The following is a 17,767-nucleotide window of genomic DNA, read 5'->3' as shown; positions in this document are numbered from 1 at the left end:
AATATCTTCCAGGGCACCAATATCGGCCCATGTCACATTAGGGACAGTTACAAAGCCTTCCCTTTGGCAGAAGGCTGGACTTCCGCTAGAGCAACAATGAAATCATTTAATTCAATGCATAGTCCTTGCATCTGTTCTTGTGAGAGGGGATCTTGGTCTCTTAGCAACCTCAACAGCTTTGCAATTCATCCTTTAAGACAACAGTTAAAGGGAAAAAGTGTGAACCACAAAGTTACATATAATTTAAATAATTATTCCAAGATTCCTAAGTTATACTGAATTTAATGAACTTCTATGTATTGTAATAATTTCTCCTTTACCTAAGATATATTAATTCATTCTAAGTAGATCCTATATTTGGTTAAATAAAGATAAATCTATTATATAATCAAGATATATAAATATAATTTCCAGGACAATTATTAGTGGCCCATGCCACTCAAATCATCCTCAGTGAATATATGTTTGGAGGCCAACACAGTCAGAGAGAGAGGGAGAGAGAAGCGATTAATTTTATATTAAATACATTTCTAAAGCTTAAACTAGGGTTAGATATGCAAACAGAGGCAGTTGGCCAGTATCCATTTCATCAATTCACGTCTATATATTCATAAAACAGCTGACTTAAGAAAAGTTACTGTGGCAACAATATAAATTCATTATAAGGTCTCTAATGCCTTACCAATCAAATACACAGTAGGCAACTTTCCTAGGCCAATGAATCTTAAACTTCAAAGGCAGATTTCTTGCTTTGTGAAGAACACTAAGGGATAGAAACAAACCCCCATCCTCATCCCCAACCCAAGACAAGGTTTTCTGTGTAGCCCTAGCTGTTCTGGAACTTGATTTGTAGACCAGGCTGGCCTTGAACTCACAGAGATCTCTGCTTCTGCCTCCCTGAGTGCTGGGATTAAACATGTGACCACCACTGCCTAGGAAAATTTCTTTGATTAATTCATGTGGATAGGTGTTCTGCCTACATGTAAGTGTGTGTACCATGTGTTATGTCTGGTGCCCACAGAGGCCAGAAGAGGGTGTTGGATCTTCAGGGACTGAAGTTATGGACAATTGAGAGTTGCCATATGGGTTCTGGGATTTGAACCCAGATCCTCTGGAAGAGCTCTTTACCAGTGAGCCATCTCTCTAGCCCCTGTTTTAGCTCTTAATTCATTCTATAACCACCATCTATACATATCTGTCTATGATACTGGTATATTTAACTGTGCTCTTTGTGCTAGGAAAGGTAATACTAGTAACGAAGATTAAAATAAAGAACGTATGCTTGACTCAGCCAGTTTATCAAGGTAGGGAAGATTATGCAGCAAACTGCTGCCATTAAAACCACCACACTGGAGCTGGAGAGATGGCTAAACACTGGCTACTATTGTCCAGGACCCAAGTTCAATTCCCAGCACCCACATGGCAACTCACAACTGTCTGTAACTCCAGTTCCAAGGGATCAATGTCCTCTTCTGGTCTCCTCAGATACCAGGCATGAATATAGTGCATAGATATACATGCAAGCTAACATTTGTACACATAAATTAAAAAAAAAAAAAACCCAAAAAACAAACCAAAAAACCCACACCATACCTTGCGAATGTATTATTATTCAATAAATTCTGATATTTATAGTGCTTTTATTTCTCTGTAGTCTCATTCTACCAAGGTCTTTAAATGCAGAACTTGATTTTTCATTGCTGTATCTAGCACTTAGAAGCATTCCTAATAAATACTTACTAATAATAAAGAAGTCAAACTTGGATTAAAGTAAGCCCCAAGTTTGACCTAAATTCATATTAAAGTTAAATTGAACAAAGTAAGTTTTAAAATATAGCTCTAGGGCTGGAGAGCTGGTTCAGTGGTTAATACTTACTACTCTCATGGAGGACCTGGGATCAATTCCCAGCACCAACAAGTGGCTCACAACCATTTGTGACCCCAGTCCCAGGGGATCAGAAGCTCTCTTCTGACTTCTGTGGGCAATAAGCACACATGCCTGCACATATACACACGTAGGCAAACACTGATACACATAAAACAATAAAATCTACAATAAAAATGAAATAAAATACAGCCCTACTTAATAGAATCATGTGGTAAAGCCCATAAAATGCATCTTGAACTGACAGAAAGTTTACAGCATTTGCTAGTCTGTGCATGAAAATACAGTTATCTAACTGGAAATTGGGAAATTTTAAGTATTTCTAGCATATCTGTGAATATATTTTTAGATTAGAAAACCTTCCTTATGATGGCATTAGTGGATCTTTGTGAGTTTGAGGCCTGGTCTATAGAGTGAGTTCCAGGACGGCTAGAGCTGTTACAGAGGAACCCTGTCTTGAAAAAAAATAATAACGATAAAATAAAGAGAGAGAGCAAGAGCACTGGAGAGCACCTGGGTTCCAGAAGTGGGCTCGGTCCCCTGCCTCTCCTCCTGGCCTCCTTCAGGGGGCAAAGCTTCCATCTCAGGACTCTTCTGCTGCTCCTGCTGCTTCATTAAGACCCTATTGACTGCACACATGGCTGCCTCTCGGCAAAGTGCCATCAGATCAGCACCGACAAAGCCCGGAGTTAGGTGTGCTAAGTGACAAAAATTAAAAGTGTCCGGAAGTCTCAGTTTTCGGCACAAAGTTTGAAGTATTCTGTAGAAACGACAATTTAAAACATTTAGACTTCAAGTCTAAAAGTAAAAGCAAATTCCTAACTGTATTTATTTGAAATATCATACTATATTAATCCCTATTGATGGGATCATAACAAATGTTATATAAGATGAAACAAATCATTCACTCAGTAAATGCTTAGTCACTACTACATGCCCAACTTTATCCAGAAAAGCTTATGCCAAATATCTGCTTACTGGGAACTATGCTATCTATGCATTATGAAGAATATAAGCAGTTTTTTTTTGTTTTGTTTTTTGTTGTTGTTGTTACTGTTTTCTTTTAAATTCACTTTTAAGTGTTTCCCAATATTGTAGAGGAAATAGCTTATGGGGATACTTTCAGAGCAAATAAAACATGTGCTTATCAGAAAAAGAAACCTCCACACTCAAATCATACTTCTATTTAGCACCAAAAGTTTGTTTTTTCCCCTTAAAACAGGGTTTTAGTGTGTAGCTTGCCTGTAACTTATATATGTACAACAGGCTAACTTAAACTCACAGACTGCCTCTAAACTGGAATTAAAGCCATGTTTCTTCATGTCAAGCTCTAAAAGTCATCTTTTGCAGGCATATATTCATTGTACAAAATGAAGTTTTCATAATGATATTTCAAACATCCAACATTGCAGGGGTTTGGATTTTGAGACAGGGTCTCATGCAACTCAAGGTGGTCTCAAACTCTGTACATAATGGAGGATGGCCTTGAACTCTTGATCCTCCTGCCTCTACCTCCCAAGTACTAGGATTACAGATGCATGCCACCATGATAGGCTAACATCATTTCCTGTTGTTCAGACCCTACACTGTACATGTAAAAAAATCTGTTAGGGCCAACTGACAATATGATATGTGTCAATGTCATTTATTTTAAGAGATGGGGGTTCTTCTCATGTTGTCTTGGCTAATTGAGCCCTCAGCTCAAGTGATCTTCCTGCCTCAGCTTCCTCAATAGAAGAACCTGAGGTGTAGGTACATGACACTACACCCAGCTTCTTTTCTTTCTTTTTCTTTTTTATAATTTATAAAATAATTTATATTACAATTTATTATTTTTATTTTATGTGCATTGATGTTTTGCCTGCATGCATGTCTGTATAAGGGTGTCAGATCTTGGAGTTACAGGCAGTTGTGAGATGCCATGTAGGTACTAGTAACTGAATCTGGGTTCTCTGGAAGAGCAGCCAGAGCTATTAACTGCTGAGCCATCTCTCCAGCCCCCACCTCCCCAAGCAGCTTCTAATTTTGATTTTTCAATTTTTTAAAATGACAACTAAATGGAGCTAGACTTTATTTTTAAAAGCCCTTTAAAGTACTACCATTTCCTAAGCCTGTAGCCTTTAGGATGGATTATATGCAGAGAAGTGCTCATACTTGTATAAGATTGTAACCCTGGCTAGCCTAGCACTAGCTCAGGCTAGGCTTGAACTCACAGGTATCTGCTCACCTCCTCGCACTTTTCTGTATATTCTTACTTACTTATTTATTGAAGCACTGATTTATACATTATAAATTAATAAGTGTGTGATTGTCTGTAATCCTGACACAAATTATGAAGAAAGAAGATGAACAGAAAGTAGTAAACAACTCAGTAGAGAAAACAAAATATAAATAACTCTTCTTCCCAAAGAGGTATAATAATGAGAAGCAAGGCAATTTGCTTGCTGGAACACCAAAGACTCAGAATTGTCGCTGTCAAGTGGTAGGCCAGAAATACAGCACCGAAGTCAAAAACAAAATCACCTGAAAATCTGCATAAGTACAGTAACAACATGTGGGCATGGACTCCACCCTTTCAACCAGAATTCCAGGAAAGTGCAAAGTTCAAAGTTTGTGGGCTACGAATGTCAGTATGTTAGGAAAACAGACTGTCAGTGTCTACAGTGCATATTATTCTTCAGCCTCCTCAGCTTGCTCCCATCAGAGGGTCAGTACACAGACTTAGAGCACCACAGTGCGGTCTCCAGATCCTTTTCTGAAAAAATCCAAAAGATCCAACACTTATATTTAATCTATGAAAAAGTGAAGAGAAGGAGGGATGGAAGAGGGAAAGAAAGGGAAGAAAAGACAATAATCTTACAGCTTGATCAGACTAACTACACACCAAGTACTGTTATTTTGCATTTACTTCCCAGTTCCTCAGGTACATAAATATAACACAGACCAAAACAAACACACATTACACATGCAGAAGGAAAAAAATTCTCAGAAAAAAAGAAAATGTAGAAAACAAACGAGTTACATAAACACCAGTTATAAACATGGAAGAGTACTGATGGGGTAGTTGTTGGCGCATGCCTAAAATCCCAGCACTCGGGAGGCAGAGGCAGGTGGATCTGAGTTTGAGGGTCAGGAGATCTGATGCTCTCTTCTGATCTCCATGGGCACCAGGCATGCATGTGGTGCACAGACATACACGCATGCAAGATACACATTAAATAAAATCTTGAAAGATTTTTAAGGAAAAGGAAACTATCAAGTTACCCTAAAACTTCTTTTCTAGGGCTGGGGCAAAGTTCAGTGAGAAAGAAAGCACTCATGAAGCTCGGTGCAAGATTCTGAGTGCAACCCTCAGTGCTCAGCTTTTTCTGTGTCAAGACATTGTGCTAAGTTACATTAATTCAATCTCCACAAGTCTAACGCTAAAGCACTGTTAATATTTTACACATAAAGTAAGCGACCTTTTTAATTACTTTCATATAAATTAAAGCTTGGCATGAGGACACTATGAAGCAAAGCTGGAATTACTTTCTGCATTGACTCACAGCTCTGAGATTACAGGCACGGACCACTTTGCTCAGCTGCTCTACACTTCATAAATAAAGATGAAATAATGAATATCATTATTTTGCTGGAGATATAAAAGTATTAGTAAACAAACTGATAATTAATAAGCTGTTTGAAGAATACATATGAACATAATTATTATCTATACAAATTATGAAGTCAACATCTTAGAAACTGTTTATTTTATTTTAGCTTTTTCGAGACAGAGTTTCTCTGTATAGCTTTGAAGCCTGTCCTGTAACTCTCTCTGTAGACCAGACTGGCCTCGAACTCAAGAGATCCGCCTGCCTCTACCTCCTGAGTGCTGGATTACAGGCATGCATCACCACCGCCCTGTGAATAAGGAAAAAGGATGTCACATCAAACCTTGGGAAGACAATGTTAAACAGCTTAACAATAACCCACAACTTTCGGGCGGTGGTGGCGCACGCCTTTAGTCCCAGGACTCGGGAGGCAGAGGCAGGCGGATCTCTGTGAGTTCGAGGCCAGCCTGGTCTCCAAAGTGAGTTCCAGGAAAGGCGCAAAGCTACACAGAGAAACCCTGTCTCGAAAAAACCAAAAACCAAAACAAAACAAAAACACCTTGGGAAGAAGGAAAGGACAGCAGAGATCTACGGCTGAGCCTTCCACACACAGTGCTTTCTGACCACATTCTTCACCTGTCCCTCTTTCCCTCTAAGGCAATGATTTCCTTTCATTATTTATTACTTTTCCTAAAAGTAGCTAGTAATTATTGTAGTATCACAACTACCACAAAAAACCACTATAAATGTGACAGTTTACAACATTAATTCACTAGATTTCACTCCACTACCTTAAGGTTACTTAAGTCATTCTGGCTACCATTCTTTTTTGGTTCTTGGTGTAAGTTCTTTGCTCTTTCCACACCAATCACTAGGCAGCATTCATTAGCATCTTTTTAATGAGACCCACAGCCTTGGGCAAACTAGTGAAATGGTACTCCGACTTAACTGGTGGACCAGATGGCACCACACTACTCCAGAGGTACAGACACTGCCCCTTAGCTGGTGAGCCAACTAAAACACATACTCCATTAAAACTGGGCGGTGGTGGCGCACGCCTTTAATCCCAGCACTCGGGAGGCAAAGCCAGGCAGATTTCTGTGAATTCAAGGCCAGCCTGGTCTACAGAGCGAGATCCAGGACAGGTACCAAAACTACACGGAGAAATCCTGTCTCAAAAAAAACAAAAACAAAAACAAAAACAAAACCCAAAAAACCACATACTCCATTAACTCCATTAAGAATATCAGACAAATAGCAATCAATAGACACGATTATCACTAATGAACAACCTAAAACAAATGTCCTATTGATGAGTGAGTTGTTTTGTTAAGCATTGCCCCCCCCCTCCCAGTCTTAGAGAGAGAAAAGGGGAAGAGAGTCTGGAAATACAGCTCATTGGTGGGATGCTTGCCAACACATTTGGAGCTCTTAGTTCAACTCCCAACCAGGGAGGTGGGAGGTGGGGGACGAGGGAAAGAAGAGAGGTAGAGTACACTAAAGTGGAACGAACACTACATAGTAGTTCTTACTATTCTTCTCAAAACCCGTGGCTCAGCTAGCACAGTGGCATGCAAACACCACCATTCTATAAGAATATACCTTTCTCTGGCAGCCTCGTCAGGGATACCCAGGCATACTTCTCGGTCAAATCTTCCTGCACGTCTCAAGGCAGGATCCAACGAGTCTGGTCGGTTAGTAGCTCCAACAACTAGGACTCGAGCTGTAGCTGCCATGTTGTTCAGATCTAGTGAGAAGCAGACATAAAAGAGGAGAGACAAATCATCTGACATTTGAGGACAGCAATGTTTACCCAAGTCATTTAAAGGTTAGAGAGAATCTGTGTACTTTGATATATAAATACTTTAAAATATTTATTGTCTAATACAGTGGAAGCGTGACTGCCTTTCTACCAGCAATGCGGTCTACTGAGGAATATGAAGTGTATAATTAAGGAAACACAGTATAAGACAAGTTTCAAGAAGTTTAATAACAATCAGAATAAATCGAACACTGTAATAGAACAAGGCAGGGGGATGATGGAGGCTTCAAAGAAACAAACACTTCAGGAAAGCCTGACTGGCAAGATGGTTCCTATAAGCAGAGCTCAAGTCACAGGTGTTCTGGAGACCAGCATGAGTGAAAGCACACAGGGGCACATGCAATGCACAGGCAGACCACGTGAGCGGTCCAGCAGTGGGGGTGAGGAAGACAGCAATGTTGGCTCACAAGGATGAGGGAGAACCAGAGAGTGGTACAGAACATCCCATGCAGCTCTGGTTTACTTTAGGGATAGATTTTTAGGAATAAACAGAATGCAGGGCTTAAATTTTATCTTTCCCAAGTATTCTATCAGTTTTATCTTTCGTAAATACTCTGTCAGCTGAACCAGAATTAAACAGGAGAGAGTCTAGATTACACGGCCTTACAGGAAATGACATGGTTTCAAATGCTAAGCACATTGTAAATAATGGATCTATTATTTGATTAGCAAGAATCTATGAAAAGCTTTTCTTAAGAGTAGAGGCCTCAGCCGGGTGGTGGCGGCGGCGGGGGCGGCGGCGGCGGACGCCTTTAATCCCAGCACTCAGGAGGCAGAGGCAGGCGGATCTCTGTGAGTTCGAGGCCAGCCTGGACTACCAAGTGAGTCCCAGGAAAGGCGCAAAGCTACACAGAGAAACCCTGTCTCAAAAAAAAAACCAAAAAAAAAAAAACCAAAAAAAAAAAAAAAAAAAAAAAAAAAGAGTAGAGGCCTCAAAAACATGGCAACAAAATTAAGATGAAAATAAAACAGCATAGGGTACTGTGGGTGTAATTCAATGGCTGAGAGCTTTCAGAGCACACGTCAAGATCCAGGGTCAATCCCTGGCACTGCACAAAAGTTAAAACACAAGTGATTTGTAATTTGGCACCATAAGAAACATAATACATATTATGTTGTGTGATATTTCAAATTAACTTTCCTTTTGTACTTTTTTCTTCTGTTTTGTTTTGAGACGGGGGTGGGGGGGTGGGGGGGTGTCTCACTCTGTAGACCAAGCTGGGCCTGAAATTCACTATGTAACCCAGCCTAGCCTATAACAACTCATGGCAATTATCCTGTCCCAGTTTTACATGCGCTTGGATAATAGATTACAGGAATATGATACCAAAACATGTGCTATTTCTTTTCTTGTTTTTGTTTGTTTTCATGATATATCACTAGCTGGACTATAATTCACTATACAGCCCAGGCTATCCTCAAACTCTATATGGAAACATTGGTAAAAATGTTCTAATTTGCATAGTAAACTTAAAGAATATTACTAACAGTTAAAAGAGATAAACACAGGGTTGGAGAGATGGCTCAGCAGTTAAGAGCTCATACTATTCTTTCAGGAGACCCTAGTTTGGTTTCAACTACCCAGGCTTAGGGGCTCAAAATGACCTGTAACTGAAAGGGATCTTAAGGCCTCCACAGGCAATGCACTCACACATACAAACCACCCCACACATACACATACTTAAAATATTTTTTTTGTGGAAGGGTGGATAGAGACACTTTATAGCTCTGGCTATCCTGGAATTTACTCTGTAGACTGGGCTGGCCTCAAACTCACAGATCCACCTACCTCTGTTCCTAAGTGCTGGGATTAAAGGCACCTGCCACCACACCAGGCCAAAAGTAAAAATATTTAAGACTTAAATATAAATGCATTAAAATTTTAACATTTCTCTCCCAAAGATACTCTTAAGGAACAACAGTAGGTACTATGCAACCCTGAAATCATAGACAGCAAAAGCAAAACAATATATTAGTAAATGCGTATTCAATTACTACGGAGATGCGGAGACGGCTCAGATAGAAAAGTGCTTGGTTCGCAAGTATGAAGTCCTGAGTTCAATTCCCAGAACCCACTTAAAAAAAAAAATGCCCTCCCCACCCCCAACATGAAAATCTGATGAATGAGCAGCCAGGAATTGGTAACTGCAGTATAAAATTCTCCTTTCACAATTACTTACAGAAATAAATGACATTTTCCCCATCAACTAAAAAAAAAAAAAAAAAAAAAAAAAAAAAAAAAAAAAAAAAAAAAAAAAAATATAACGTGGCACACTTGTAATCCCAGTGCTGGGGAGGTGGAAACAGGCAGACCCCTGGGGCTCACCGGCCAGGCAGCCTGGCCCATTTGGCAAGCACCAAGCCCATTAAACTAGTGATGGCTCCTAAATAATGATATCTGAGATTGCCCTCTGGACTCCCTTCTCATACACACATGAATACACTCCTGGCACATACATGTGCACCCACATATATGCATACATACACACAGTTCAATACAATTTGAAATGACTGGAAAATCTTTTACAAAAAAGACTGTTTTATGAAATTCACTATTTAAATGGTTCATACATGCATGTATGACTTGCATTATTTTCAGAAATATACTATCTTAAAATAAATTCATTATTTTAAACTGACCATCCATGCAGGTTAGAAGCTGGGCTACAATTCTTCGTTCCATATCTTTTGAAGCGACTTCTCTTTTGGGGGTAATAGCATCAATTTCATCAATGAAAACAATACAGGGTGCGTTTGACTAGAAATAAAAACACCACAAAGATATGACTATAAGATAAGTTCTCTATATTGGTACCCAATGTTTACATATTCTTCAGGAATCTACAGCTCAAGGCCAGTCCTCAAAGAACAACCACGAAGCAGGCAGCAGCTCACACAAATGCTTCTGGTCGATATGTCTTAAAGAACAGAATGCTTTACGGTTTCTCAAGTACCTTCTGCAATTCTTCTCTAAGTTAGATATATTTGTATGCTACAGAATATAAGCAGTACATTTAAAAAGCTTTAAGCTAAGCATAGTAGCACATGCTAATAATTCTGGCTCTTGGAACAATCAACACTTAGGACATCCTAGGCAACATTTCTAGTTCCAAGCTGGACTGGCTAGATGAGATCCTGTTTCACAAAACCAAAATAAAACTGAGTTTCAAACTAGAAAATCCAAGTCTGCTTAAATGGTATGAGTTTTTCTCTAACATAGAAATGTCAAAATTTGGCTGGATGGTGGTGGCATCCATCTTGAATCACAACACTCAAAGGCAGAGGCAGGCAGATCTCTGTGAGTTGAAGCCAGCCTTGTCTACAAATCAAGTTCTAGGATAGCCAGGGCTACACAGAGAACAAAGTCCAAATTTCTCAATCAGCTGTAAGAAGGTCTTAAGAAGCACCACAGCTTTTTTTAAATTTCTATAAAATTTACCGTTTTAACCACTTTTAAGTATAATTCAGTGGCATTACATATGTTTACATTCTTGTATAATCATCATCCTTCACCTCCACAACTTTTCCATTTATCTTATACTGAAACTATCAGAGGTGTGTGTGTGTGTGTGTGTGTGTGTGTGTGTGTGTGTGTGTGTGAGAGAGAGAGAGAGAGAGAGAGAGAGAGAGAGAGAGAGTTCTGAGATGTTAGGCATCAAGCCCATGCTACACACATACAAGACAGACACTCCACTACTGAACTATACACCCAGCCCCAAAGACTACACTGAATAAGATAATGAAGTTTCAATATTTCAGTTAACACGTGATCAACTCTTTGGGGTTTTTTGTTGTTGTTGTTGTCGTCTCAGGCTTTTAAAATTCATGTTATTTAAAAATTTCTTGAAGTGTTTGAGTGTTTAGTCTGTACGCATGTGTATGTACCACATGGGCGCCTGGTGTAGCAGAGGCAAGAAGATGGTGTAGGATGCCCTAGAACTGGAGTTATAGATGATTATGAACCACCATGTGGGTACTAGGTACCAAATGCTGGTCTCTACAAGAGCAATAAGTGCTCTTAACCAAGAACTGAACTATCTCTCTAGTCCCCAGATCTTTATTTTTTATATATAAAAATAAACTAGAGGTGGGCAGTGGTGGTGCATGCCTTTAATTCCAGCATTCAGGAGGCAGAGGCAGGCGGATTTCTTTGAGTTTGAGGCCAGCCTGGTCTACCCGTATTCAAGGACAGCCAGAGCTGTTACACAGAGAAACCCTTATTAAATAAATAAATAAATAAATAAATAAATAAATAAATAAATAAATAAATCAGCTAGAGAATTCCAACTGGGAAGATGAGAAAGTTCTAGAGGTGGGTGGTGATGACTGTTACACAATGTAAGAATAGGGCTGTTTCAGTGGGTAAGGAAGACTGCTTGCCACTAAGGGTGACCAGAGGTTGATCCCGGGGATCAAAGGAGAGAACAGATTCCCACAAGTTGTCCTCCGACTTATACATGTGCCTGGGCACATGTGCGTACCACCCCACCACCATAAATAAATGTAGTAAAAAACTTTAAAGATAAAAATGAAGTACTTAATGCCACTGAGTGGTACACTTTAAAATGGATATAATGTGCAAGCTAGTGTTTCATGCTGGTAATCCCAGCACTGACCTAGGCAGGAGAAACGCTGTGAGTTTGAGGGAGGCCTGGAATACAGACTGAGATTCTAACTCAACAACAGTGACAACAAAGAGGCTAACACAGTCAGTTTTACTACACACACACACACACACACAGACACACACACACACACACACGTAATAAGGATTAAGTGAAAAATAAAAACCTAGGCTTACAACCTCAATTATACTTAGTCACTCCATAGACAAAACAGAGACATTTATTGTGTTAAAAGTCACACAATGTCAGCTCAAAATGACACCAAAGTGACAGATGCTTGGGCTGTCACTACTAGCTGTCTTTCCCAATCTTCCTCATGACAATGTTTGCAAAAGCACCTATGACTGACTGCTAGATCGGTTACAAAGGTAAAAGTATAGAGCAAAGGTCTCAGAAAGCAAACCCATTATTTTTGGTCAGTGACCTGGAAAACTAAATGGGAAAGAATAAATGATGATAATCAGAACTTAGCCTAAGGAAGGTATTAATTTTTAATTAATTAATTTTGCTTGACAAGGATTATGTTATTCACTTGGATTATGGAAGAAGTGGCAGGGAAAGAAAGTATAAGACCACGTGCTATTCAACACCTGAATCAGACTTGCACTTGCTCAGTACTAGATTACAGACACTCAGCACAGAACTAACGACCTAAATATGCTATTCATCTTTGTATCCATATTTGCCATTGTCTTTACTATATATACAAAATTCTCCATGGTGGTCTGAATGAGAATGCCCCCTCACACTCCCACCCCCAACACACTTGGACTCATATTCGAATACTTGGTTCCCAGCTGGTGAACTGTCTGGGAAGGATTAGGAGGTGTGGCCTCGCTGGAAGAGGTGTGTCACGGGGGTGAACTTTGAAGTATCAGAAGCCCTGATCACTCTCCGTTAGCTTTGTCCATCCCTGCTTGTAGGTGAGGATGTGAGCTCTCGGCTCCTGTGCCAGCACCATGCCTGTCTACCTGCTGCCATGCTTCCTGCCATGATAGTCACAAACTCTAACTCTGAAACTGTAAACCCCAAATAAACCATTTCTTCTAGAAGCTGCCTTAGTCGTGGCGTCTTATCACAGCAATAGAAGAGAAATGAAGACATACAACTATGTGTACCGTTTATACACATTTAGAGAAATGCACACACCGTCATCTCACCCTTTCTCTGGATCCTCCTGGTACCAGACATGCCATTTCACTGTAGCCTACATACCAATCCCAGCAGCTCGCCTCTACTTCTTCCCATCTGAAAACATTTTTCTTGCTGGGCACGGGGACATAACACAGCAAGGCTAAGGCTGGGTCTCTTTAAGTTTCGGGCCAGCCTGATCTTCATAGTATGTTCTAGGCTAGCTAAGGCTATACAGTGAGATTCTAAAAAATTAATTAATTATTCTTATAACTTACATTATTATTTATTACAAATGTATAGTTTCTTATTATTGCTGTTAAAATACATTTCTCTCCTAATTTCACATCAGCTTCTAGTAGTTACAATAGTGATGTTTATGAGCCGTTATATGTTTTAGATGCAAATAAAGAGATAAAATTAAACCCAGTGTGCTTGCACACAACTGTCATTTCAACCCTGGGGTGGAAGCAGGAAGATAGTAAGTTCAAAATCATCCACAGTTACACAAGAAGTCCGAGGCCAGACTGGGTTACTTAGGATCTCGTTTGGAAGGGTTAGGTGGGGAAAGAAACACGACATAAGAAACTTCTCGGCTGGAGAGATGGCTCAGAGGTTAAGAGCACTGACTGCTCTTCCAGAGGTCCTGAGTTCAATTCCCAGCAACCACATGGTGGCTCACAACCATCTGTAATGAGATCTGGCGCCCTCTTCTGTATACATAATAAATAAATAAAATCTAAAAAAAAAAAGAAAAGAAACTTCTCATCACTTTTTAGTTCTAGTCAGAGTGGTGATGCATGTCTGCTCAAGTATGCACGCCATCATTTATAGGACTCTTGCTGTATACTACACACAACATTAAAGGTTTTATAAGAAATCTTTCAACTGGGCAGTGGTGACACATGCCTTTAATCCCAGGACTCGGGAGGCAGAGGCAGGCAGATCTCTGTGAGTTCGAGGCCAGCTTGGTCTCCAAAGCGAGTTCCAGGAAAGGCACAAAGCTACACAGAGAAACCCTGTCTCGAAAAAACAAAACAAAAAAAAAAAAAAACAAAAAAAAATCTTTCAACTGGGCATGATGGTGTACACCTATCATCACAGCGTTTGGGAGGCTGAGGTAGTAAGGTTGCTTGGCCAGTAATTCAAGGCCAGGCTAGACAACATGGGAACACATCATCTGAAAAGAAATGAATCTTCTGATTTAAACACTCAGAAACTCCCATGAAAACTGGGTATATTTACAGGTTACGATTTGGAACAGGGTAGAGTGGACAGGTCTCTTCCCCAACATGCTATGTGATGACACTGAATTGGTCTTCAACTTACTTAATGAGAATACAGACATTTAAAGCCCCGTACTATTCTGAAGCTATAACTTCAATAGGATCCAAATATCCTCTTCTAAATTTTAACGACAGAAATTGTAGTTAGCTATAATTTCTCTCTGGTAAGTGAATTTCCTTTTCATACCTCAAATCATATCAAAAGCATTTATTCTTGAGTTTTACAGTGCTTGTATAAGCCTAAGTATGATAATTCTCATATTGTTTGCAAGTTGTTTAGTCAAACATAAGCTGGAGAAACAAAGTGAATGAAGTATCATAAGGACAAGATGTTTTGAACACTCAATTCCTAGGTATGACGGGCCAAAACTTATTACCTTTATGTTTGATTTCATATGAAACAGATTACTTACCAAGAGTCTGTATCATTAAAGCCACTTTAAATTTTTTTACCACTAGATGTTTTTACAAAAGGTCAGAGAGTGAGATAAAAAATACTAGCATCAGAAAAGCCAACCCTAAGAGAGCATGCAGCATGTGACGAGAGGGCACAGGAAACAGTTGACTCACCACAGCCTGGTCAAATAAATCTCGGAGCTTTTGCTCAGACTCTCCAGAAACTCCTGACACAATCTCTGGTGCAGCCACTTTCAGAATTGGCAAATCAAGCTCCTGAGTACAAATATGAAAAGAATGACCAAAGATTAAACACAATTTAACTTTCCTACATTTTTCTTAGCCAATCTGCCCTGTCAAAATTAGGTTGCTTTTAAGTTTTAAAAATATATTTATTATTTATTGTGCATCCATGCAAGTATGTGTGTGCAGGCATATATGTGCCATTGTGCACACGTGGAGGTAGAGGACCACTTGTAAAAGCTGGTTCTCTCCTTCCACCATGTTGTTTCTGGTTTCAGCACAGGGCCATCAAGCATGGGGAAAGTACCTTTACCCTTTGAGCCATCTTTCTGGCCTCTACACTTATCTAAAGAATTTCATCTTTGTGTGTGGGCACAATGACCAACACTACTTAAAAGTTTAAAGAGATGGGCTCAGCAGTTATGACCACCCACATGGTGGTCTTAACTCCAGCTCCAGGGGATCCCACAGCCCTTCTGACTTCCATGGACACCAGACATGCACATAGTATATAGACATACATGTAGGCAAAACACTCACAAATATAATACAATAAATAAACCTAAAAAGACAAACAAAAAAGTCATCCAGGTGGAAGTGGTGTATGCCTTTAATGCCAGCACTCAGGAGGTGGAGGCAGGTAGGTCTCTGAGAGTTTGAGGCCAGCCTTGTCTACAAAGTGAGTTCCAGGATAGCCAGGCTATACAGAGAAACCCTGTCTCGAAAAACTAAAAAGTTTATGGATTTAACCATCAATTGCAGCAGCCACTCAGCACTTGGGAAAGGAAAGGTTTGAGTTCAAGGCTGTCTGAACTAACAGTGTGAGACTGTCTTTAAAAGAAATCTTGGGGTTTACCCAAACACATGAACGCAAATACTATGTTCCAAGGTCTGCTATACAGTGACCATGAAATAAGTTTATTTTTGGAAAGACAAATCAAGCTTCCTTTAAAAAGTGAGAGCTTGCTCTATGAATGATTAGAGTAATATGTCATTCCACTAGTTGAAGTTCCTTGGATTACTTTGCATTTTACCATGAAGTAAGTTTCTGAAAAATTTGATAGGACACAATCAGGATTGTTAGCTTTTTACTCTGCAAAATAAATGTCTTTTTGTAGGTACAGGGGTGAATGTAGTTCATACAAGGAAGAACTTTACAAAATTTAAAGCCTAGGCTAGTTTTCAACTTACAATCCTGCCTTAGTCCTACAAAAACTGAAATTTCAGGTGCACATTACCATGCTTAAGTGATCTTTTGAAACTATTTTAGAAGGGCCTTTTAACAATAGAAATTTTAAATTATTTAACTCCAAGAAAAAAAAATACTATTTTTCATATTTTGCTGCTTTTAAGAACAACTAGGATAAAGGAAAAGAGAAGTAAAATGTAAACTAAGTGTTTAGAAAGAGTTTTTGCACTTATGCTATTTTACTTCCCACCAAATTTCTGTCAGACAAAATAACTGTATTCATTAAAAACAACAAACCCAGCATAAACATCATCATGAAAAAGGTCAATAAAACAAATTTGGGCTGGGGAGGCTCAGTCTGTAAGTGCTTACAGCATGAGAACCTGAGTCTAGAACTATGCCACTGATGTAAAAGCCAGGCAGAGGGGCTCCACATCTGTAGACCCAGCACAGGCAGGGTGAAAAATGACGCTTGGAGTGTCCTTTGCCAGTCTAGGCAAATCAAGTGTGATCCAGGTTCAGTGAGAAACCTAGTCTCAAAACAACAATGGCTAGGCAGTGGTGGCTCACACCTTTAATCCCAGCACTCAGGAGGCAGATGTAGGCAGATCTCTTTGAGTTCAAAGCCAGCAGGGTCCACAGAGTAAGTTCCAGGACAGCCAGGGCTACACAGAGAAACCCTGTCTTGAAAAACAAAGCAAACAAACAAACAATAAAAAGACAATGAGGAAGATGATGTGGGAGGAAGAAAGAGAGGGAGAGAAGGAGGAAGAGAAATTTCTTACTATCAATTTGCTTCCTATAAGGATACCAGGTCTAACTGGAATTGACCACAGAGAAAAATAAACAGCAACAAAAAAATCAAAATCCAGCACTAATTAGCCTTACCCCAGCAATTGCATGAGCAAGTAATGTCTTCCCACAGCCTGGTGGCCCATGCAAGAGAACTCCACGAGGGGGCACTACACCAAGGTGGTGGTATACCTCTGGGTGACGCATGTGGATGAGCATCTTGCATACTTCCTGTCAAGGAATAAGCATAAAAGATGTCTTCCTTGGCCCAAGACAAAAAGAGTCAAAGTAGAATAAATGTCCTATTTTGGGGACACCAAAATATACTAGATAGAACACAGGCTTTAGGCTTCAACTTGAGTTTGAATCCCAGCTTTGGTATACTGTGTAAATAACTTCAATGCTGTCTCCATGCTTCTATTTCCTAAGCTGTAAAAATATCTATCTCATAAAACACCAAGAAAAGTAACTAACACAGTGACTGTCACAGAGGAGACATTAAGAACTGCAGCCATTCCCATCAGCACGGTCAGAACGGTGTTAACTTATGAAGCATGCACTTTACCTACAGTACTAGAGCTAAAACTGTGAGAAGAACGGAAGCTTCATTCTCTCTTCACCCTCAAGGATCAGGTCTGCCCATCTCACCTTCCCAGTTGTCTTTTCTGTACTCACTTCCCACTAAAAACCAAAGATGGAAGGCTGGAAAGATGGTCCAGGGGCTAAGAGCACTGGCTGCTCTTGTGGAGAACCTGGCTGTGTTTCCTAGCACCTACATGGTGGCTCACAACTCTCTGTAACACCAGTC

At 39.8% G+C, this 17,767-nt stretch overlaps 1 protein-coding gene across 3 annotated transcripts in view; it reads right to left on the bottom strand.

Annotated features, from left to right (window-relative positions):
• Window positions 1–68: 68 nt before the first annotated feature.
• Window positions 69–17,767, bottom strand: part of LOC114686401 (nuclear valosin-containing protein-like) — a 32,191-nt gene continuing 14,492 nt past the window's right edge. For all 3 annotated transcript variants that reach the window (XM_037211178.1, XM_037211177.1, XM_037211179.1), the window contains 6 exons: window positions 17,056–17,190; window positions 14,910–15,011; window positions 9,938–10,055; window positions 7,078–7,222; window positions 2,399–2,645; window positions 69–190 (listed from right to left, as the gene is read on the bottom strand). In XM_037211178.1, the coding sequence (XP_037067073.1) occupies window positions 170–190; window positions 2,399–2,645; window positions 7,078–7,222; window positions 9,938–10,055; window positions 14,910–15,011; window positions 17,056–17,190 (768 nt within the window). In that variant the 3' untranslated portion in view covers window positions 69–169. The remainder of the gene's footprint in view (window positions 191–2,398; window positions 2,646–7,077; window positions 7,223–9,937; window positions 10,056–14,909; window positions 15,012–17,055; window positions 17,191–17,767) is intronic.

The sequence above is a fragment of the Peromyscus leucopus genome, chromosome 15 (assembly GCF_004664715.2).
Source record: "Peromyscus leucopus breed LL Stock chromosome 15, UCI_PerLeu_2.1, whole genome shotgun sequence".
NCBI lineage: Eukaryota > Metazoa > Chordata > Mammalia > Rodentia > Cricetidae > Peromyscus > Peromyscus leucopus.
The sequence above is the reverse complement of the archived record's forward strand: the minus strand, read 5'-3'. Positions and strand labels throughout refer to the sequence as shown.